The sequence below is a fragment of the Rattus norvegicus genome, chromosome 4 (genome assembly GCF_036323735.1).
Source record: "Rattus norvegicus strain BN/NHsdMcwi chromosome 4, GRCr8, whole genome shotgun sequence".
Taxonomy (NCBI): Eukaryota; Metazoa; Chordata; class Mammalia; order Rodentia; family Muridae; genus Rattus; species Rattus norvegicus.
The window spans coordinates 123,323,690-123,346,810 of NC_086022.1; the positions used below are offsets into that span (position 1 = coordinate 123,323,690).

General features: G+C 53.1%; 1 protein-coding gene across 1 annotated transcript in view; it reads right to left on the reverse strand.

The window, feature by feature from the left end:
* The window catches only part of Plxna1 (plexin A1), a 44,968-nt gene extending 28,525 nt beyond the window's left edge, over positions 1-16,443 (reverse strand). The window contains exons 1-3 of the mRNA XM_002729398.6: positions 16,311-16,443; positions 10,446-11,706; positions 8,848-9,030 (exon numbers count right to left, since the gene is read on the reverse strand). Coding sequence (XP_002729444.2) covers positions 8,848-9,030; positions 10,446-11,687 — 1,425 coding nt within the window. The 5' untranslated portion in view covers positions 11,688-11,706; positions 16,311-16,443. The remainder of the gene's footprint in view (positions 1-8,847; positions 9,031-10,445; positions 11,707-16,310) is intronic.
* Between the last annotated feature and the right edge of the window lie 6,678 nt (positions 16,444-23,121).

Here is a 23,121-nt window from a genome sequence, read left to right on the forward strand (position 1 = left end):
CCCCCCCAGCCCTATCCTGCCTGTCACCAGTCTTCCCAGAATGGGTAGGCACACTTGCTCCAGGCATCAGGAAAGGGACAGGGCAGAGCAGAGAACAAGCCTTTCTCCAGTCCATTAGGAAAGGATCACAGGTCACCCAGGCTAAGGAGGCCCTGCCCCCAGCCTGATGGCTTAATTGACTGGGACAGGTGGTCTCGACAACTGCAGTTGGGAACATATGAGTCCAGCTGTCCACCCACCTGCCCAGCAATGGGCCACGTGCACAACCAGGTCCTAGGGACACAGCCCAGTAGAGGCCAGCTCGAGGAGGGGCCACTGAAACCATTCCTGAGCTAGAGGAAGGGTGTGCATCAGGGAGGTTAGACAGGAGTGTGGAGCAGCACTGTGCACTGAGCCAAGCCTTGCTCGGGCCATCAGGACTTTGTGCCTATCAGTGCACACATGTCACAGTGTCCCTGGGTAGAGATGTGATGATGGAGCTTGTATTCTGAATATGAAATGCCCTCCACAGGTTCATGTGTTTAGAAAGATTCACTCCCAGCTGCTGGCACTGTGGAGGGAGGTTACAGGATCTTTTAGATGTTTTGTTAAAAACTTGGACATCACTTGGGGTGGACCTTGAGGTTTACAGTCTGGGGCCACTTGCCTGTCTGCTGCCAAGTCCTTCCCTACAATAGACTATCCTACGGTGAGCTAAAATAAACCCCTTCCCTCTTAAATTGTTTTTGTCAGGGTAGTTATTTTATCTCAAAATCAGAAAAGAAAATACGAGGCACCTGTGACAACGTGTGTGCGTGATGGAGTTCTCTAGGTGCATATATAATGGGGTCCCTGGGTGTATAGTATGTGATGTAGTTCCTAGGTGCATTCCTAATAGACCTAGGTGCACATGTGGATAATAGGGTCCCTTTGCATACATATGATGGGATCCCTGGGTATACACATGGAACAGGTTCCTATATGTATACATGTAATGGGTGTATCCATGATAGGTCCTTGTGTGCACATCAGTTGATAGGGCCCCTGTGTACACACATGGGACAAGGATCATGGACACACATGTGATTGGATTCCTGTGTGCATATGTATGATAGGGCCTCAATGTGCATATATGTGAAGGGGGTCTCAGTGTGTACATGTGATAAGACCCTGTGTGTACATGTGTGATGATATGGCCTCTGCATACATAGGTGTTTAAGGGGTATATGTGTGTACATACACGTTCTAGTCTCGGAATGTAAGTGTGATATCCCTTTGTATGCACACGAGTCTCTGTGTGATCCCATGGACATGTGTAGTAAAGCCCTTGTACACATGATGGGTTCTCCATACATACGTATGTAATGGATCCCTGTGTACATATGTATATATTCCCTGGGACTGCATAACAGAGTCCTTAAGGGTAAATGTACAAAGGAGAAATTGTATGCACATGTAATATATGATCCTTGTGCATACATGTATGATGATGTCCCCATGTACATGTGTTTGTTAGAATCTATGTGAGCACATGAGTGGGGATCCCATATACACACATATGTGATGTCCTGTTTGATGGGGGTCACCAGATGCTAAAATCCTTTGGTATACATGTATGTGATGGAGCCCCCATGTAAATGTATATGTAACGGGCTCCCTGTATATATGCATATGTGTGATGGGGTCCCCATTGTATATTCCTATGTAATGGTGGCCACTGTGCATAAATGCATTTGATGGGGTCCTCAGGTGTACTTTTACCCAATCCAATGGGGCCCTATGTGCAAACATGAGGGGAACACTGGTCCCAGGTCATGCTAGAGTCACTAAAGTATAGCTAGCTTCATCAACCACATAGAGCCTATGAGAAGAACCAAGTCCTAGGCACCTGATTGTAACTGGGGACACAGTCTGCCCTGAAACATTGGGGAGCCAGCCAGGAGGGCATCCCAGGAGGGCAAAAGCAAGAACTTCAGAAGGCAGAGTAGGCACAGGGCCAGGGCAACAAGAGCAGGGCAGCACTGACAGGGCAGCAGAGCCCATGTGCCAATGGCTCAGCCCACAGCTGTCCACTCCAGGGCCACCCACCTGGAGACAGCTGCTCTGGCAGTCCCTTGCAAAGCAGCTGGGCAACTGGCAGAACACGGGAAAGCATGGGCTGGGGCATCCTGAGTATCCTTACCATCTACAGCTGTTGCCTGCATGTTTCTTTCTTTTCCCCAGACACCAGAATCTTCTACAACTGTCCTGAACATCCCATTGCTTCTAGAAGCTGTGGTGGAGCCACCCAGCCTCCTTGGACACAGCCCCAAGCTGCGCCAACACCTACTCAGCCTAGCTTGGTGACATAGCTGTCTTTATCCTGTGCCTTTGCTTCTCAAGACTCAGCTCTCTATCCTCTCTGTTGTGATGGACCTGAAATCTGAGCTGATCAAGGAGAGAAGCCAGGTCAGACTCTGATCTCCCCAATGGACAGTAACCCTGCCCATTGATCCTAGGACACCTCAGGAAAGGCCATACAGGGGGAGCCTTGTCAGGGTGGAGAGAAGGCTGCCACCAATGGAGAAGGCCAGAGCCCCAGGCTTGCTAGGCTGCCTGCTAGGCTCCAATCACCTCTAAGGCCCTGGCCAACTGCTGCAGGGCGGGTGGGCAGGCAGCTGACAGCCTGGCCAGGTCAGCTGTCCATCCAGCCCTGAGCCAACAATGGGGCCATTATCCAGACAGAGGGCAGGCGGGGTTGCTGAAGAGGATGTCTGGGCTATCCAGGCTGTATGCCAAGGCCGGCACGCGCCCTAGCTGCCCGGAGGCAGGGGGCTGCCCAGTTTTGCCCAACCTAAGAGAGGAAGTCCCTTGCTCTGCTTGGCCCAAGATAACAGCCTGGGCTGACCCTACAAACTACTTAGCCCTGGCCTCTCTGCTTGTGAGAGTGTACTGGGGGGTCCCACTCTCTAGAACAGGGTCTAGAGGAGAGAGGTGAGGGGCAGCATCCAGTGAGCATGGTAGTTTCTGCAGATTAAAACTGCCAAGCCTGTCTTCTATAGGAGGTTGTCATAGAAGGGGCTACATAAGGCAGCCTCCATTCCCATAAAGGCCCTTCCTCTAACCCCCTGATCACCACCATTCTCAAAGTCGAGGCAGTTTGATAGTGTAAGAGTAGCTGGCACTTAGCTGCCCACGGATGACAAAACATGGTTTGTAGGTGCCCAATAGCTATAATTGGGGTAGGCACAGTGGTTCCAGGGGTCACATCTCTCACCCCTACCTCTGCCACACATAAAAGTGTGGGCAGAAGGGCTAGAGCTCTAGACAAACGACAGCCAGGGCTGTGAGGACCAGCTGTAGCCTGCTCTAGCACAGATTTTTCCCACATAGTGAATCACTCTGGTTAACACTCACCTCTTAAGACTGAGAATTCAGAGGCTCGCAGCTCTACAGGAGACAGTACCTGATTGGAGGTTACTTGGTGACACTGTGCTATAGCTCTACTGTTCCCCATTCATGGAAGACGTTTCCTAGGACAGGCCTGGGCTGGGCTACTGTAGCCTCCCATGTTATGGATGGCATCTAACTGCTCCCAGGGGAAGAGCTGCCCAGGGTGGGTACTTGGAGCAGGACACACTGAGTGACTTCCATGTGCATATGGGTAACCTTTTGGTCACTAGGAGCTAATATGCCATCAGCCTGGGGCTAGTATCTAGCTAGCAGTGATCAGGTCTGTGTCTTGACTCAGCCCCTGATAGCAGGTCTCCTTTAGAAACAGCAAGAAGGAGGCAGAGCTCCCAGGAGACACAGATGTCCGCTCAGCACCATGATGTACATGGATTCCACAGGGGCACATCTACTCCACAGAAGGCAGACAGCCTGGGCCCCTTCATTCCCTACTTAAAATCAGCAGAGGGAGAAAACAGAAATGTGTTTTGCTGAGTAGAGCCAAGGGTCTCCCACCTAATGCTTGGAATAGAACATCAGTCCAGAGGTTGAATAAAAGACCAAGATCAGAGCTCAGCAACTCTTCCTGACACTGTCAGAACCTATGCCCCAAAGGCTGGGTCCTTGGAGCGATGTTGCATGAAACACTGCATGCCAAGCAGAGGGTTGTATGCTTGACCTGCATGTGGCCCAGAGTATATAGCTTATGGACCCGGAGCAGGCCACAGCTTGGCACTGTGGTCAGGATGAGCCCCACAGCAGCTGAGCAAGGGACACAAAGAAAATGCACATGACTCAGCTCATTCCCAAAACGACAGCCGCAAAGGGTCAGCCAGGGCATCCCAGCAATAGGCAGAGCCTGGGAGGGGCTCTGGGGATGGTGATGCTGATGGTGTGCCCTTCAGTGAGCCTTTGCATGGGCACCATTATGAGTGCCTCTGAGGACACAGGGTCTTCAGCAGGGTTGGGTGCAGAGGCAAAAAGGCAAGCTGGAGGCATCCAAGGTCAAGGGCCTGTGTTGGCAGGCGGGGCTGCAGCAGCACAGACTCTGATAGCAGCAGAAACAGCTGTAAATGAAGAAGGCCACTGGCGCGCTTGAACTGCAGAGTAAGCCGGTTGAAGGGTTCTCTCCTGCTTCAGACTTTAGATGTGCTGAGCAGAGCTGTGTCCATCCCTCACAACATCATCTGGGGACACTGTGATTAACACCCTGGGGAGCATACACCCTTGGAAGACCAGATGGGGCAGCACAGGCTGAAGGGTATGGCTTCAAGGCTTTGTGAGTATGGTCTGGCAGGACAATGGCACCGTAGCCACACCTGTTCCAAAGGATCACAGCAGAAAAAGGGCAAGAGAGAATGGTGGTCCTGGGTCATAACTGGATACCACCACCCCCTCCTACTTCAACCCCAGTCTCATCTTCCACCCTCTTTAAACCTCTGGCCAACTCATAGGGAGGCTTGGTCTCATGCAAGTCCAGGAAAGGAAAGGGGTTTCAGGAGAGGCTGGCTGACAAGGGCAAACCTCCTCAATGGCTGGGCCTCAACAGGCCCCTGAGCAGACGAGTGCTACCTCAGATTCTTCCCCGAGCCCCGCCACCCACCAGCTTCGGCCTGTGATCCTTTGCTCAGCTGTTCAATGGCCAGGGCATGGGTCTCTGGCCCCAGACTAATGCTTTATACGCACATTAGGTAGTTTACAGAGGTTTCTAGAAACAAGGGGTTAATTGACAACATTGAACAAACCTCTCTCTCACACACACAAAACCCACAGATATCCAGATTATCCTGGAGAAAATAAAACAAGAAAAATGATGCCCTATAGAGAGGCTATATTCTACCTGGCATGGATCTGGCTGGACTTCAGCCCTGAAGTATAAGCGGACAGGTTATTGTTCTGGTGTACCCCTTCCTTCCTAGGCTTCTGCAATAACCTGGAGCAAGTACTTGGCAGGAGTTCAGAGCCTGTTTTTGTAGAGATACCTGGGCCTTCTTGCAGGACCAAACAAGGCCTGCAACTGCAAACTCAGGCAAGAAATGGCTCTTTGGAGGCTGTAGGGGGAGCTACTCACAGGGCTGGGGCTCTGGGGCCCAGGAGGATACTGGGAGGGGCATTCCAGAGAGATGGCCTCTGTTTGGGGGAGGGTCGTGCTGGCAGGCAGGGCTCTGGAGAAGAAGGGGGAGGCAGGGGCACCCCAGCCAGCCTTGAGCAGCTGAAGTTGGCAGGTCTTAAATTAATCGCTACAATTTTACACAACAACACGTTTGGCAGGGCCTGGCCTAGGGCCAGGCAAGTCTCTGGAGCTCCCTAGATGCTTTTTAAAGCCCTGGAAGTCCCAGGCCTGGGAAAGATGGGAGGGGCCTGCCCAGCCTGACTGCCCTAGGTCAGGCAATGGCCTGGGGTCCCCAGAGTCTAGGTTCCAATAAGCAGGGCTGAGAGTTGGGGAGGAGGTGGGGCCATGAGTACCCTGCACACAGTTAGTCAGTCAGCAGAGCCAGGGCCAGAAGCCTCAGGGGTGGGAGGAGCCTGGATAAAAACAAGAGGGCTTAGGAGGCCACTCCAAAGCCCAGACGCAGGAGGTGGCCTGCAGCCCATAGGCAACCGGCTAGTGCTGGCTTGAATGGAGGACCACAGAAAGTTGCCCATCTGTCAGGGCCATGACCTGGGGAAGTACAAGCTGTGGGAATCTTGTTGCCTGGTGGTAGGCCAGGCATTTCCAAGGCAGGCCAGCAGGTAGAGGGAATCCACCCTACTCCCAGAGACAATCGAAGGCACTGCATGGAGGCCATGCCAATCTCAAGGGCCACAGAAGCAGCCTGGGATACAGACCTGGGGACCAGCAACAGAAAGAATAGCAAGGAAGGGGCTCCTCCGAATCACTAAAGCATAGCCTGGATCTCAGAGCCCTGCTAGGTCCCAGCCATCCTCCAAGGACCTACTGAAGAGGGGAGGGAGGGAGGAAGCAAGGGCCCTGGAGTCATGTAACATGACAGCTCTGTGCCTCAGTTTCCCAATCTGTGAAACAGATGCTGGGATGGTTGTTGAGGCTTCTGGTAAGTCAGTCACAAGAGCACTCAGCACCTGCTCACAGCAAGGGAGCTTGTCAGGCTCTGAGGAAGAACTGAACTGAGCTTAGAGAGGCCCACACAGCCAGAGAGAGAGAGCTAACAAACTTCAGAAACACCTCATTTGCACAATACTGGCAACCAAAGATGATGGATAAGACAGGAACACCAGGTGAACTGTTTCATAAGAGTCCATGACTAGGACAGGTAGACTGGGTGAAAAGGTTCAGATGGCAGGGGTCCCATGACACAACGATGTTCATGGCCTGGGTGATTCAGCATGCATCCAGTTCAACCACAGAGCTACAAACAAAATGCCAGTCCAACTCCATACCCTCCGGCACACACAGCTGATCCCTTACACCCCAGAAAGGCCTCATTCACTCAAGAACTGCACTTAGCCCAGATGCACCCAGGGATGCAAGGAGCCTAAGTCATAGGTGAGGCTCTGTGGGCAAGAACAGAGGCCCTTGGCCTGAGGAGGACACTGGCCAGGGCAAAGGGTCACTCAGATCACTTCCTCAGCTGGACTGTCTAGCGGCTGCCTAAACACTCTCAAGGCAGCAGAGGGGACTCCACTCCTACTGCCCACCCACCAGCACGGGTATGGGAGATGGGAGGTAGGAGAGAGAATAGGAGAAGGCTGGGAATTCAGCCTTCTCCACGGGTGTCACCCACAATGCACCTCTGCTCACGGACAGTCTCCAAGATTCCATACTCCAGGACTCCACTTCCTCTCTGTGGGAGCATTGCCAACCAAGACTCCAGGGAACAGGTATGCGCAGCTCGACAGTCAAAGCCTGGAACCAAAGGGGCCCCTGGGGCCCAGGAGGCAGCCAGGCGAGACAGGACTGGAGAGACCCGTTCTCCTAGCTTCACTTGGGCCTGTCTGCCACCCCCTCAGTCCACAGGACATCAAAAGGGGGCACTCCCAACCCCAGAAGCCCATCTCTATCTGGGAGGTAGGCACTAGAGAACCTCAAGAGAAAGTCTCTAGGTTTCCTGCACCCTACCTTCCATAATCCTTCTCAACACACATCTAACTGACTTCACTCAGTGGTTCCCCAGGCCCATGGGCCTCCTTGAGGCACACTAAGTTACAGAAAAGGCTATACTGGAGCTCCGGGGCACACCTACACCACCTGGGAGTCACAACAAACAAGTCAGGGCTCCAAGCACAATAGAGGCCTGGTCTGAGCTGCTCAACCACCCACCTCCACTGATCAGGTGGCTGCTCTACAACAGAGTTCATAGGACTCCTTGCTTACCCTGAGCCCCTCAATTACCAGCTCAGGTCCCTAGGCCTCAAGACCACCAACAGTGCCCCAGCCTAAGATGGTGACATTGAGATTGGGGACTTCTCAGAGAACAGGCAAGGTTGGGATGTGGTTCCCACGTGCAAGGCTATGAGACAGAAAAGAGGCCAGGACTTCCTGGCCCTGGGCCTAGTCACACCCACGGGCACACGAGCAGGCAGGCCAGAGGGAGGAGGCGGGGGCTGTGTCAGCAAGAGCTCTCAGCTGTTATTTCATCTCCTGGCCCCACCTGATGGTCCTCTGGGTACCCAGGCAACTCTACCTTTCAATGTTATTAGAGGCTTCTTCCTCCCAGGTGGGACCCCACCCACTGTCCTTCCAGTGACAGGCCAATCCACAGCCTCTGGAAACCCTCCCTGTCCAACCAGTCCTAAAAAGGAAGAGTCTAGAGACCAAACAGGTCAGTACATAGAACCAGGATCACCCTAAGGCCTGAGCTGGATCCTCAGTCACTCAAGTCACCAGTTCGCCAGGCACCAGGCAGGCTATGGTGTGATAGGGGCGGGGCTCTCCCCTTGCCCTGTCCTTGGCCTTGGCATTGCTTTGCTGCATGGTGGGTGGGAGTGGGGCTGGCTAAGGCAGAATGCTGCTTCAGCAGACACCAGATCTCCCAGGGTTGAAAGAACGGCCGAATGGGGAGGGGGACTGCACAGTCTGCCCAATAGAGTATCGACACAAGCTTCCCACACCCAGCATCTAGGACCCAGGCTTCTGTACAGTGGCCCTAAAAATCTTGTGGAGCAGAACAAAGCCAATCACATGAAAGGTGGAAGGCTCCTCGCAAGCCCCATCTACCCTTGGGCCTCAGATAAACAACAGAAGGACAGGGGAGAACTTCCCATGGGAAGTGCAGAAAGAAGGGAGCCTTTCAGAGGCACCCAGACATCTGAGCCTTTCAAGGTCACTGGGCCTCCCACAGAGGCATGCACCTACCCATCTCATGCACAGACCCAATCTCCCTGTCAGAGAAAATCTGGTTTCTTTCTCTTGGATGGGACCTGAACACACACAAACACACCATCCGGGGGGTGGCCCTTCCAAGCCCACACAGGCCTGACCTTGCGGATGCGGCCGCTGCGAGTGCCAGCAAAAACCACGGTGCGGCCCTGGTAGTCATAGGCAGCCACAGCAGTCAGGCCATCTTCCTTGTCCACAAAAAGGGGTGTGCCCTCGATGGTGACCGTGCCCCCAAGTGGCTGGTTGAAGTCCTGCCCGCAGAAGTCGTCATCAATCTGCAGGGGCTGTAAGGAGTGGTAAGGTAAGTATTTAGCAGCTACAAGGACCTTTGCCTTGAGCAGGGGACAAGGCTGGGGAAGGGAGGCTGAGAAAACCTATAAAATTCTGGGGAAGAAATGGAGTGCATGGCAGCCCAGGTCCAGTGAATGCCCAGAGTGGGAGAAAGGCCCAGAGAGGGTAACTTGAAGGAAGGGCAGGTGAGCTACAGGGCCCACAACTAGGCCAGCCACTCCAGAAACTGTCATGTTGGACAAAGGAAGAAACAGCCTTGAGTTGGGGGGCAGCCAATGGAAGTCTTCCTTCTGCAAATCTTACATTTGCACCTTGCATGCAGACAAAGAATGTGTTTAAGGCAGGAGGAGGGAGTGGGTACAACCAGAAGGCAGAGGAGGGACTTGCTGTGCGGGCAGGAAGAGATCAATACCTCAAGGTTCCAGAGCTGGCTTACAGTGGAGGCACAAGGAGGGGGTGGATAGGCAGGACAGGAGTTTGGGGAGAAGGAAGAGGACAGCTGGTCCTCCTCTGGAGTCTGGTCTCTTGGGGTAGAGGTTACTAACATGGATGCAGAAAGAGGCCAGTCTGGCTGGTGATCGATCCCTGGAAATAACCAAGGAGCAATGGACAGGTCTGAGACCAGGAGCAGGGCATCAAGGGGACATGTGGGGACACAATGCCTTTCCTGAGAAGCCCAGTGGAGCGGTGGCTTCACCTCGCTGCACTCAGCGCCCAGCCACACTCACTTCACTCCTGTAGGAGCCAGGCCCTCCTGCTGCTCTACTCCATTCTAAGGAACAGCCAGTGGCTCCAATTCTGAGATGGAAAACCTGCTGTCTCCTGGGGAATACCTGGCTTTGGGGGCAGGGAGCACTGGCTGCAGAGCATCCAGCTGGGCTTCCCCTGCCAGGGCCTCTCTCGGAGTGTACCCCACTGTGCACTCAGCACCCAGTACTGGGCATGGTGGGGTCCCAGAAGGCTGACGTCCTGCCAAGAGGATATGGGGATAAACTGCAAAGCATCAGTGCCTGGAACCCTTGTATTAGCTCCACTCCCATTCTACCTCTTACTGGCTGTGAGAGCCTGGGCAAACCAATCTCTACCTCTTATCCTCTATAACCTCATTTGTAAAAGAGGAACAAACTAAAAACGGTCATCACCACTCAACATCCCAAGGGCGTTGGAGCTGTGTGGACAGGTGCTACCACCCACTTCCTAAGGCACAAGGCGATGCCATGGTTAGGAACAGAGACTTTGGGGCTGATATGCTGGGTTTGGGTCTTGCCTCACAGGGCTAGGAGAACCAGGGAGGGGGAAAAAGTAGAAAGCAGGTTCGACAAAGAGCAGGGTCACCAAGGTGTAGGCGAAATGTGACCCCAGGAGGCGTGGCGGGAGCCCCCACCCACACTCCCCAACTCCTGCTCACCGAGTTGATGCAGCCCAGCTCCTTGTTGAGCAGCCAAGGCAGTGAGAGCTTGCCTTCGCCACGGTAGCATGATTGGATGCGCTCCTTGATTTTCTCCTTGATGGCCCTCAGTGTGAACAGGCATAGCGCCGACTCCTTGGGTGGCTTCACACGGTTCTTCTGGCCCTGTGCAAACACTGTGAACAACACGTCCTCATCCTCAGCAAGGCCCAGCTGCTTGGCCAGGGCTTTTCCTGGCCTGCTCAGATAGGCGTCCTGCACCAGGCGGTACTCCACTCCAGCCTGTTCACAGCCAATGGGGAACTCCACGTAAGAGTAGAACTTGGGGTCATTCACACATAGCCGTACAATCTTGGAGGTGAAGAAGTGCTCACCAGCGGCATCGGGCGAGGTAAGCTGCGTGTCCAGCTGCAGGGTGAGGTAGTATACGAACTGCTCGCTGCGGAAACTGTACACATAGTAGATGTCAAAGGCTGGGAACTTGGACAGTGTATCTGAAGGGATCTTGAGCTGCGATGACACAAACTCATCCTGGTACACAAAGCCAAACATGTCAGCATCTTCCTCATTGGCCATGAGCCGGCGACTGGACAGAGTGGGAAAGTACTCTGATTTGCCATCAATGGGTGTGCCCACGAAGAGCTTGGCCTGGCCCTGGCCGGGTGGCCCGGCAATGAGCACTCCCGCCATGCTGCCAGCCTCTCGCACACTGGACAGGTAGTGTTCCTTACGGTGGTGTGGCTCGCCCAGCTTGAAGAGATCGTCCAACCTCAGGAACTGGCAGATGCCTTGTGAGGCACTGCCACAGGCCAACAGGCGGTTGGCAGCGTAGTCCAGCAGTAGAAGCTTGTTGACGTTGTCTGTGCTGCCCAGACCATGTGGGCACGACTGTACACTGGGGGGTGGGTAGCATTTCTCATTGTCTTCTACGGGACCCGTCACATGGGCCCGAAGCAGGGTTAGGTTCCCTGATAGCTTGTAAATGCGGTTCACGGCGCCAACATATACCTCTCCCGTCTGTTCATGAACCACCAGGTGAGTGAGGCCCCAGTCACTGGCCACAAAGGTGCGGAAAGCAGGTTGTGGACCCAAACCAGCTGGGGGTGAGCTGATGGCTATCCACACATTCCTCAGCAACAGCAGCAAGAGCAGCAGCAGTGTCCGAGGGCTCAGAGGTGGCAGTGGCATGGTGGGCTGGGGCCTCAAGCCAAGGTATTCAGGTCCTATAAGGGTGAGCATCATGGGACTGGGTTTCTTGGCCCTGGGAAGAACAGGGAAGAGGGTGTGAGTGTGGTGCTGCCCACATATGCACAGGACCTCCATGCACAGTCTCCTCATTCTCTGAGCTCTCCATGGGTGTTTGTTGCATGTGCACGTGCACACTATGCAGATACCTCCAAAAAGACCCTCTACCACGACCCAGACAAATCAAAGAAGGCACTTTCATGTCCCGAGACACAGAGGCAGCAAGGGTGAGCCAAGTGTCAGGCTCGCAGCAGGAGCACAGGATACCTGCCTGGCAGTAGGGTGCTTAGCTAGAGCCTGTCTGCCACCCCGGCAAGATAAGAATGTACCCAGGAACACAGCAACTTTCAAGACTCAGGGTCTATATGACCCTGACCAGAGCCTGCCCATCCCCTGAGGATCAAGATACCTCAAAACCCTCAATCTCAAATGGGTGACATGTTTCCTGAATCAATGTCCCCACCAAAACTGGGCAGAGATAGGCTGTAATTACACATACGCTCTTCCACACAGAGTGCCAGTTGCCTTGATTGACTCCTAGGACCATTTGGCCTAAGGTAGTCATGTCCCACACTATTAGATGTCCTCCAATGTGTGGACTGCTCCCTTGAGACTCTAACCAGACCCCAGCATAGCATCCATACCCACAAGGGCCAAAGAGTGTCCCCCCACCCCCTATCCCCCCCATCACCCGTTGCCTGTCCCACAGCCACATGGCAGTAGTTCTGAGTTTTGGGTCAGGCTAGTCTGGGCCACCTTCTATAGGATCATGACTCTGGCATTGCTCCCTGGTTGACCTTGGCCAACACTTTTAGGACAGACCTAGAGGCAGCAGCTCCCACTAGAATTCCCACATCTCCAGGCAGAGGGCACTCCCCCCTCACACTGGACTCTGAGCAAAAAAAAAACTTCCAGAGAGAGGGAGGGTTTCCTAAATTCCAGTCCTCAGCAGTGCCTCTGCCCACTCCTGGTACCTCCACAATGTCTACCCACAGCCATGACACAGTTTGGGCCACTTTTGCAACCTGCACTGCCTCCCAAACCTTGGCATGACACCTCAAATCCAGCTGTATACCCACTGTCCACGGAAAGTGCCACCTCCCAGGATTGCGTAGTGTTGGTTAAATGTAACTTCCCCAATGGGGACAATCCCTTTCCTCGGTTTCCCTAGCTGCCAAAGGAATGACAACACTCGTTTCAAATCATGTCTTGATTGACAGGTGCTTGCAGGCACCACACTCTTGAGGACAGCAGGGCCACAGAGCTTGGGGTGGGCGGTATCTTACCCCACTCTCTGGCTGATATCTGACCATGGAAGTGTTTAGTGTGGTGAGTGGCCGTCAGCCAGTATGCACAGCTTCTTGATACTCCCACACACGCCCTCCCCCACAGCCCCACTCATAGCTGAGGACACCAAGGCTTAAAGATGGTGCCTTCTTTAAGTTCAGGTGGGGAACTAGCCAGAGGTAGGAAGCTAGTCACAGGTGCTCAGCCTTAATTCTCTGGTCAAACTCTAGAGCACAGGCACTTTGTTCTGCTCAGCCCCCACACCTCCTCAGGTAAGCCTGAGATGCGCCTTCTGACCTGCTTGTGCAGGCAGTAGTTGGTGACCTGTCTTAATCTGAGGCATAGCTCTGGCTACTTATTGCTCAAATGTTCTCCCAAAGAACATAAGCCACACTCTCTCTCCAGAGCCACCCAGCTCAGGCAGCTTCAGCAAGTGAGTGATTAAGTGATCAAGTAAATAACGACACTAGGAGTGCCCAGGCCTGGGCAAAGCTATCCTCAACCTACATGCAGACGGGGAAACTAAGGTTCAGGGCAGCGAAAAGTGTTGGCCTACATCCCAGAGCAAATGCAGGGTGGTACCACCTTGCAGGAACCCTCCCAGGAAGCTGACAGCTGCTTTATGCCCCAAGACAAGCAGCCACCAGGGGCCTCCACTGGCAGCCAGAGGGGAGCACACCCCCATCAGCCTCCCACCCTCAAAACCAAAGCAGACTACAGAGCAGGTTGCTTGCAGACAAAACGGGCCTAGGCTGAGCACTGAGTCCATGTGAACTCTAAAGAAAACATGAATCACTCACCGTTTATCAGTTCAAAGCAGGCCTGCAATTACCAGGGGCTGGGCTCTCCCCTCCTCCGGGATAATTATACACGTCTTAATGCAATTACGGGCCCTACTTTTTATATTAAACAGGAGGGACCTGGCTGAAGAAGCCACCATCCAAACTCCAGCCTGGCCCTGGGCCCACTCCCCCGCCTCCCAACAGAAGCTGCTGGGAACGGATTGGCCTGGGGGGCACAGGGCTGCCAGCCAGGAAAGAGGGGATCCCAAGCCTACACCTATCTCTGCACAAAGACTAGCAAAGACGCCTGGGCTACTTTCTCCCTATAGAAAGAAGACTCAGGATTCAGACAGATCCAAGGTCACACAGCCAGCCCTGAGAGAAAGGAACCAGAGCTGCTGTGGAGACCCCAGGCAGTACAGGGGCCAGCAAAGGTCCCTCGGATAATGATGTCGACCTGATACTGGGTGCTGAGCTAGGCTGGGGAGAGACAGACAAGCTCTGGGTTCTGTGAGCCACCTGGCCACAGTAGCTCACAAAAACTCTCAGGTGACACCTTTCCATGTGCTCTAGAACAACCAGGTCCACTGGATGCTGGTGGGGTGGGGGTGTCCCAGTGGGATGACATGGAGAACACGCCTGCTAGACATGTAGATGGGATTAGCACAAATGGCCACAGCTTCCCCAGAATGAACAAGTGAGAAGCTGAACAGGAGGGTCACGGTAGTGCTGGGTGTGTGCGGCAGGGACCAGGAGAGAGAAGCAGGGCTTGCAGGTTCGGGGACTCAGCCAGGGGCCACTCTGGAACAGGCCTCCAGTGGACCCTCTCCCAACCCTGGTTAACACCATGGTTCTTGCTCAGAAACAAAGACCTTAGAGCCCTCACAGAAGGACAGCTTGCTCCCTGTGTCCTGCGCTGGAGCCTTATGGCTGTAGACAGGCTGGTCTTGCTGACATCTCACCTACTGGTTCCCCATCAGCTGCAAGAGAAGGATCTCCCTGCCTTGTCACCCTGCCCCACCCTGTGGGAGGTCACAGGAGTTGGTCTCCAACGGTTTACTCTCTACATGGAGGCTTCAGAGTCCTGCTCTCCAGAAAAGGTGCTCCCTGGGGTCCCATACTCCTGATAAGGAGTTCCATGGGATGTGGCTTTGTCCACCATATCTTGTCTGGTCCCAAACCCAAAATCACATTCCTCAGCCAACACTGTACACACACCCCAAGCCTTCACCCATGCTGTCCTCTGTGCCTGAAGACACCTTTGGTGGGCTCCAAGCTGCCAACTCCCCACTGCCTGACAGCTTAGCCCTGAAGCAGATACCCTGCTTTGCACCTCTGCCTAGGGCACTGGCTTGAGTGCTTCCCAAACCCAGCAGACTCTTGGCCCGCTTAATAATGCAGCACCACATCCTCCTGCTCACCCCAACAAGCAAGGGACCTGGGAAACTGGGGGTGCTCCGGGAGGGCTGGAGAAGCACAAGATAGCACCACCCTGCCGAGACGGAAGACCCGCAGCACCTGCTGGAAGAGGTAGGCAGCACCAGGAGACAGAGACAGGGGTAGGAGCCTGGCAGAGGGGCAGAGGGGCAGAGGGGCAGAGGCTCAGCTCCTTCCCATCCCCCCCAACACACCCCTTTCTTTCAAGGGGCGTGGCCCCAGCACCCCACAGATGAGACTGAGACAGCTCCAAGCACCTAGTAGCCTCTCAGAAGCCCTCTCATATCCTTCCAGGGTTGCATCTGGGGTCTCTGCAGGCAGAGGGGCCTCCCTGGAGGCTACACTCGCCCTTCCCCACAGCAGCCAGAGTCAGCCCAACACCGCCGTCGTCCTCGCCACACACCAGGCCTGGGACCGTCCAGGAAGCAAGGGGGAAAACCTCCAGGGAAGGAATGACCCGTGGAGGCCCTGCGCAGGGGGAGGCCGAGGAGGCCAGAGCCGGCGTCCTCTCCGGTGGCACCGCACCGCCCCTTGCAGCCGGGTGGAGGGCCTGCGGGCCTGGGCTGGCTGTGGCGCCCACTCGCACGCCGGAGCCGGAGGGGGCGGGGGTCCCCACGAAGCCTTGCAACTTCCACCCCATTGCCCCAGGCCGGCCCGAGGCGCAGCCTGGGACCTGCCCCGAATCCCGCGGCCCTGCCCGGGCCTGCCCAGCGCGGCGTTCGCCTGCGGCCCACGTCCCCACCCGCGGCCCGGTCGGACCCGGCGCGACACAGGCCGACATGGGCACCCGCAGGGCCCTTCCCGCGGGGCCACTGCAAACTTTCTCTCCTGCCTGGAGGAAGGGGCCGCGACTGCGGCCACAGACATTGCGCCGCCCGGATCGCAGGGCCCCGGACGCGCTGCGACCCGCCGGGACGCGGCAGCCCATAGCGGAGACCGCGCCCGGACACACGCGGGCGCCCGGCCGGAACCGCAGGACACGCCAGCCGCGGACACGCGCGCCGCAGTCCCCGCGCACACCCCCCTGGCCACCGCCAGCGCCCCCAGACCACTCGGGACCCCGGGCCGCGACGAGCCTCCCGCCGCCCGCGGGGAAAGTTGCGCCCCGACTCACCCGCCAACCCCGGGCGCGTCCCGCCGCTGGCCATCGTTGCGCCCCGCCGCTCGCCCCTCTGCGGGGCCGCCCACGCCGCGCAGGCCGCCCAGGCCGAGGCCGCCGCGCCCGGGCTCCGCTCCGCTGCGTGGCTGCGTCGCCGCTGCCCAGCATGAATGGGGCGCTGAGCTCCGCGCGGCTGCGGACCGGCCTCGCTCTCGCCGCCCCGCGGAGCGCCGTGCCGCGCGCATGCGCCGGCCGAAGCCGGGGGCGGGGCCGGGGGGCGGGGCGGGACCTGCGATGGCCGGCAGGGGGCGCTCGGGCCCGCGGCGAGAGCGCGCTCGCCGGGCCCCACCGCTTGCCTTCAAAGGGCGATGGCCACATCAGCCTTAAAACTCTGGACTAGGGTAGGGGTGGGTGAGGTGGTCCGGGTGGTCCCAGGAGTCGGTGCACTCTACGACGAGCACAGACTGGAAATACAGCTTTCGTCCACGGAAGGGTAAACTGAGTCCAGAGGAAGCACTTGCCCTGGTCCTATTGCTCATCTCGGCCTGCGCACCGATCGCTTAGGTGCCGCGGGCCCCAGGCGGTGGTGCGTGCCAGGATGCCTAAGCTCAGGGGACGACTGTCCCGTCCCGTACTCGGTTCTGCAGCTGTGCGTGTTAGAACTACCCCAGAAAGATAAGAGACCTCGCCGGGCCGACCGCGGGCGCGGGGGTGGCCTGCAGAGCTGGGTGCGCCAGGTTTGGGTCGCCTAGAGAATCTTTCTAAATAAGGCCACCCAGTGCAAGGTATCCAGACCAAAGCATGCAGCTGCACGCAGAACACAACAGAGCAACCAGAAAAGGTGGTCGTGGGGGGGCGGGGGGCGAGCGCTGACTAGGCACAGCCTGTTGGGGACCCAGTGCAGCTCACCCGGTAAGGCCCATTGTCCCTACTCAATCCTCTCCCAGGCAGCCATCAAACTCTTTCCCTGTGCTCATCCTTGCCTGGCTTTTCTCTGGGTGTGACCGTTTATATTCTGTCTCCCTGAATGACATATTCTTTTGTGTAGCTTGTTTGGGGATGTTATAGAAATGGTATCCCACCATCCTCTCTGATAGGAATGCAGGGTTCTGTGGTTAGTCTTTGCTCTCACTGTGTGGCATGGACCGTTTTGGATAATCAACCCTCCCTTCTGCTACTGGACTGGGATTCCCCACTCTAGACCTTGGTAGTTAGGTCTCTAGCTTCAGCAGACGCTGCAAACTTGGTTTTCCCCAGTGAAACCCACCCCTCCGCATGGTGAAGAAATATCAGCAACAGTGGGAAAGGTTATGATTTGATTTTGCCAGGCTGAGAATAGGCGCTGGTTCTCTATGCTTCTGAATGGTGGTGAGACCCTTCTCCCACGGTTACATTTACCATCTGATTCCACAGGCACTACAAATATACTGAACGTACAAATCTCTGTTGTACTGTACAAATGGGGTAGACAGAGACTGCACAGGCCGTGTGTCCTGCCCACGCTCCCTAGAGCTTGCAACCTAGCCCAGAGGTGCCGTTCAAACCATGGGCTTCGCAGTTGCACACCTGGTACAGAGCTGATATGTCTCCTTCCAATAGTTGGCTATGCTGTCCAGTCCACAGCTTCACCTCCTCACAGATTTGGTAGTCCACTTGCAACACTTTGGAGAGGTAACAGTGTGAAAGCCACAGCACACTGGGGATGGGCCTATCCAGCTGTTCCCTGAGCTGCTTCTGCTCCTTGGCTCCAGTCTACTTTTGCCCACACCTGCCTTTGCCAACCTGTCTTCCAAAGTACAGCTAGGTAGGCACTCGAAGCTCTTCCTGTTTTGTGATCCACACACAGTGGATAGGTGTCCAGAACACATGAAAAACAGCAAATCAACACGAAGAAGGCTACCATCCCGTAGGACGGGATAGATGACCTCTACAACCCTTTTTCTGGATGAAAACCAGCTAGGGGCTATTGCTTTGGACTAGTTGATGCTAATAGTTTCCACAGATTCCTCTCAGCTGCATTGTGGGCCTCTGCTGATGTCTCAGCTCATTTTTATGTGGCCTTACTGAGTCCCCAGAAGCAGAAGAAGAAAGCCAGTGACCATAGAAAAGCTGGGATTGAACCTGGGTCTGCAGCTTTAGGGCTCTTAACCACATTTTAGAGAGGAAGTGAGTCAGCACAGCTGCTGTGACTGCTGCTGCCAGGGCTCCTCCCTCTGGGTTTCCCCCTTGGGGGTCACTTCCCTGCAGGAACTGGAGAGGAGAGGAGGACTCCCAGAAGCAAGGTTCTGGACAAGGAGGCCTAATAAGATTCTTAAGACCCCTCTCCTCACATGTCCAGTCCCAGACAGTTTTAGGGTCATTTCTGCACCTGTGACAGTCTCTCCTACAGATGGGATCAGCTGTCTCTTCCTCACTACAGACAGCCCCATATTAGTGGTAAGAGGTAAGGAGGAAAGGCATAGGGAGAGCCCAGGCATGCTAAAGGACCCACTTCTTCCAGTCTTCCCCTGTTCCCACATCAGTGCTTCCTTGCCCATTTCACTCTCTTCCCACCTGCTACCTCCTTTCTGGAGGTTGTGGGCTCTTCCTGTCTCTGGTTTCCACCCATGACCTAAGGGTCAAAGTAAAGGGTTCTCCTGTTCAGAACCCTCCACACCTACATGTATGCATGTACACACACACAGGCGTGCACATGTACACACATCACACAGGTATTCGCACATGTACATATATATATATATTCATGCACTCAGACATACAAACATACATGCACTCACAGGCACTCATGCATGGGCATACATACGTGTATACATACATGTACTCACACTCATGTATGCATAAAAATGTACACATGCATGCAATCACACTCAGACCTACATACATAATTCATGTATGTACATACACTCAGGCATACATTCACATGCATATATGCACTGTACATGCAGATACACATTGCATCCACCCACCTATGTTATGTAGTCATGTACATACAAACATGAGCTCACATAAAGACACATGTACATACATGTGAAACACTTATGTATACAGAAACATATTCACAAACATTCATTTGTACAACTCCCCAGCACAGAGAGTTCCATATGTCCACCTTTTGGCCTGCTCATCCCTCTGGCTTACCAGTAAATGCCCTGTCCAGTTCATGCATGATTTCCTCTTACACACACACACACACACACACACACACACACACACACACACACACAATCCCACAGTCCTGCTCCAGCCTCTGACAACATTCCTCTACTGTTTCTGTATGAACTTTACATACCCAATCTACCCAGCCTATGGCATAGTCCCCTGGTTTCCTGGATGTTTATTGAGCAGGTATGTGAGAGAAGAGCTTCTTGTCCATTGGCTTGTCCTCACACCTCAGGCCTTGGGAAGCCTCATAATGGGCCAGGTATAGTCACCTTACTCTGGAAAGCCCACTCTGCTCCACGGAAAGAAATGATCAGTGTAAATGTGAGCAAAAGCAGGAGGGTGTCAGTGGAAGGTATTTACAGACCCATGTTTGGTCTTGGCTCTAGCCCAGCCCTCTAAAAAGAGAAGTACCACCTAGGCTAGGAGCTGGTACTACAGACAGACGACTTGCTTGGCCCTGTGCACCCCCATAACCTGCTTAATCTCTTCAGGCAGATGGATGCAGCTCACCAGGTCCTGGGCTTACTAGGATATTGCTCATTAGGGCCTGGGCTCACTAGGATATTGCTGCTTGAAGAACTAGAGGGCAAGTGTGCAGGATCTCCTGTGGCCATGTGGCCTTGGCACTCCTTCCAAGTCAGTGGCTCTGATGATGTCCTCAAGGATGGAAAGCTTCTCCAGCCACTCCAGAAGCCCCCACTATAAGACATGGGAGCTCTAAGCCACTGCAGTGCCAAGACATGAACCTCCTGGATGCACAGAAGATTGTTGTTGTTGTTTTGTTTTGTCCCCCTCCACTATTCTATAAACAACTAGGCAGAAGTATAGAGGCTAGACTTCCCTTCCCTCTTGATAGTGATGGGCAGTGCCACTCTGCCCACAGGCACTGGGTAGGAGAGTATGGCACAGAAGAAGGAAGCAGAATCTAGAGTCTCAACAAACCAAACCCAAAATATTCAAGGGCTGATTAAAAAACAAACAAATAAAAACTTGAGAGTCAACCAAGGGCTACCTTTCTAGTCTCTAGTTTAGAGAGTTACTTTAAACTACCCTGACCAACCATTTGAAAGGAGGTTTCTTGGAACAATAGTGATGCCTATAGACACTTAACACAGAAGGGAATCTGACCCATAGACAAAGAATTACAGGCAACTAATGACTGCTAGGAAAAGGAGACTTAGCCTCTCCTAGGCACGAGCAGCTCTCTTATTGGTTGTCCAGTACAGAGTGGTAAGCCTTGGAACTATGTACACGCAGACAACATAAACAAACTTAATAAGTTCTATTATATAGATGTGTGCATATTCACATACCTATATATGTATGCATGTAACAACACTAAAGAGAAAAAAGCTATCAACTTGAAGGTGGGAGGGAGACATTGGAAGGAGGGTAACTGAGAGGAGCTGGAGGAAGGAAAGGGACGAGACATGGTATAATTCTATTTCAGTGAAAAGATTTCTAAAAATCACCTGTCATAGCATGGAACATCTCAAATGATATAAAGGATAACAACAAAGATGACATCAGTGTTGGCATGATCTGAGGATTTTAAAGCAGCCATCATAAAAGATGTCTCAATGAGCAGTTATGACCATGCATAGAACAATGAAAATATGGAGTGTGACTAAGGAAATAACTATATTGTATAAAGACAAAAACAAAACTCCCTTAATGATAGTGCCACAATATGACAGAGGGGACAGAGGAACAATCTAGTGGTAGAAATCTGAGTGGTAGAAACTACCCAGTTTAAAAGGCAGAACTTTTGGGGAGGGGAGAAACTTAAGACTCTTGGGATAGAACAACATTTAACATCCATATCATCCAAGTACCAGAAGGAGAAGAAAAAGGAGAGAAGCTAGGATAATGACTGAAATTTTCTAAACTCTGCCAAAAAAAGAAGTAGCCATAAGGATTCAAGAATCTGAATGAGGGGCTGGGGATTTAGCTCAGTGGTAGAGCACTTACCTAGGAAGCGCAAGGCCCTGGGTTCGGTCCCCAGCTCCGAAAAAAAAGAACCAAAAAAAAAAAAAAAGAATCTGAATGAACCCCAAAGAGCAAAACCTAAAGAAATTCACACTAAGACAACATACTCATAAAACTTAAAAAAAAAAAAAATGAAAGCCTCTATACAGGAATCCCACTTTCCCTAGAGAGATATGCAATTCAAATAACACAGATTTCTCATTAGAAATTATAAGTCCAGAAAGATGTAGAACACTATTAAATGCTGAAAGAAGACATGCTAATCATAAATTTTATACCCAGTGAAACTATCCTTCTGGGACATCAATGGAGACATCTACAGGCAAAAGAGAAAGAAAAGAGGTGTTCACCAGCATACTACCCAGTCCATACATATGCACGCTCCTTGTGGCTAAAGAAAGCCATTACATAGCAGAAAGGAAATGATAAAAAAAAATATTGAAGATGACACGTAAATGCAATAGACAATTGCAGAGTATCGAAATTTAGATGTTGTCTGGTGTCCTAATAGATGATGTAACACTAACCACAGAAACCTGTACACACTGAAAACAAGGTAGAGAAGACAAAATTAGACACTTAACAGGAAAAAGAAAACAAAAACAACTGGAAGCAAAGCAACATTAAAATGGCAGACAGTAGTTACAGAACGCAAATGGCATGATTTTGTTTGTATAATATTTCTAGGATGACAAAATTACAGAGATGGGGGGTAAATTGGAGGTTATGAGTGTGCTTTGGTTTGGCTGTGATTAGAGGAGGGACTCTGAGGATGGTGCATTCAAGTTTAATCCCCTTGTGGAGTTTTAAGGAGTTATGTTGAGGGCCAGGGCCTGTGGGAGGCTTAAGATATAGAATGTCAATTGTAGACCCCCTTTGAATCCTGGTGGCTTTAAAAGAAAAGGGAGGCAGGACAAGAAGATACACACATATTCATGCTTCCTGTCTCTCTTTACATGAAACCCTGAGCAACAGGACTCCATGGCAAGAGACCATCACCAAATGATACCCTTGACCTTGGGACCTCCAGAACTTCAAGCCAAGACAATTTTCTCTTCTCTTCCTTCCCCCTCTCACCTGCTGTCCCCTCTGAAACAGGATTCTACCATGTAGCATTAGCTAGCCTGGCACTCACTGTGTAGCCTAGGCTGGCCTCAAACTTGCAGCAATTCTCCTGCCTCGACCCCTGGAATGCTGAGGTCACATGAGTAAGCTACCATTTCCAACTCAAGGGAATGATTGCATAACTTGATGTTATTGATGGTGACATGAGTCCACATGACAAAATGACACAGAACTTGTTGACACCAAGTTCAATGCCCTCATCTCAAGATGGTGTGACCACTGAGGAGAACAGTAAACACAAGAGTCCCTCTGCTCTTTCCAACTTCCTGTGAGTCTATAATAGTTACAATTTCAAAATTAAGTTTTAGAAAATTCCTTGGCTGTTGCTTTGACCCTTTCCCAGCTAGCTGCAAGTTTTGCTTCTTGGACAAGGCTGCTGCAGGGCCTCCAGAGTCCACCCTCGGAAGCTACTATTGAGATTCAGAGAGCTCCAGTCCCCAGATCCCGGATCTCATCTCTTCATTCTCTGGGGCTGGTTCACATCCTTTCTCCAGAAACCGAGTCCTTCATGGGAGATGCTTCCCACTTGCGTTCATTACAGCACACATTC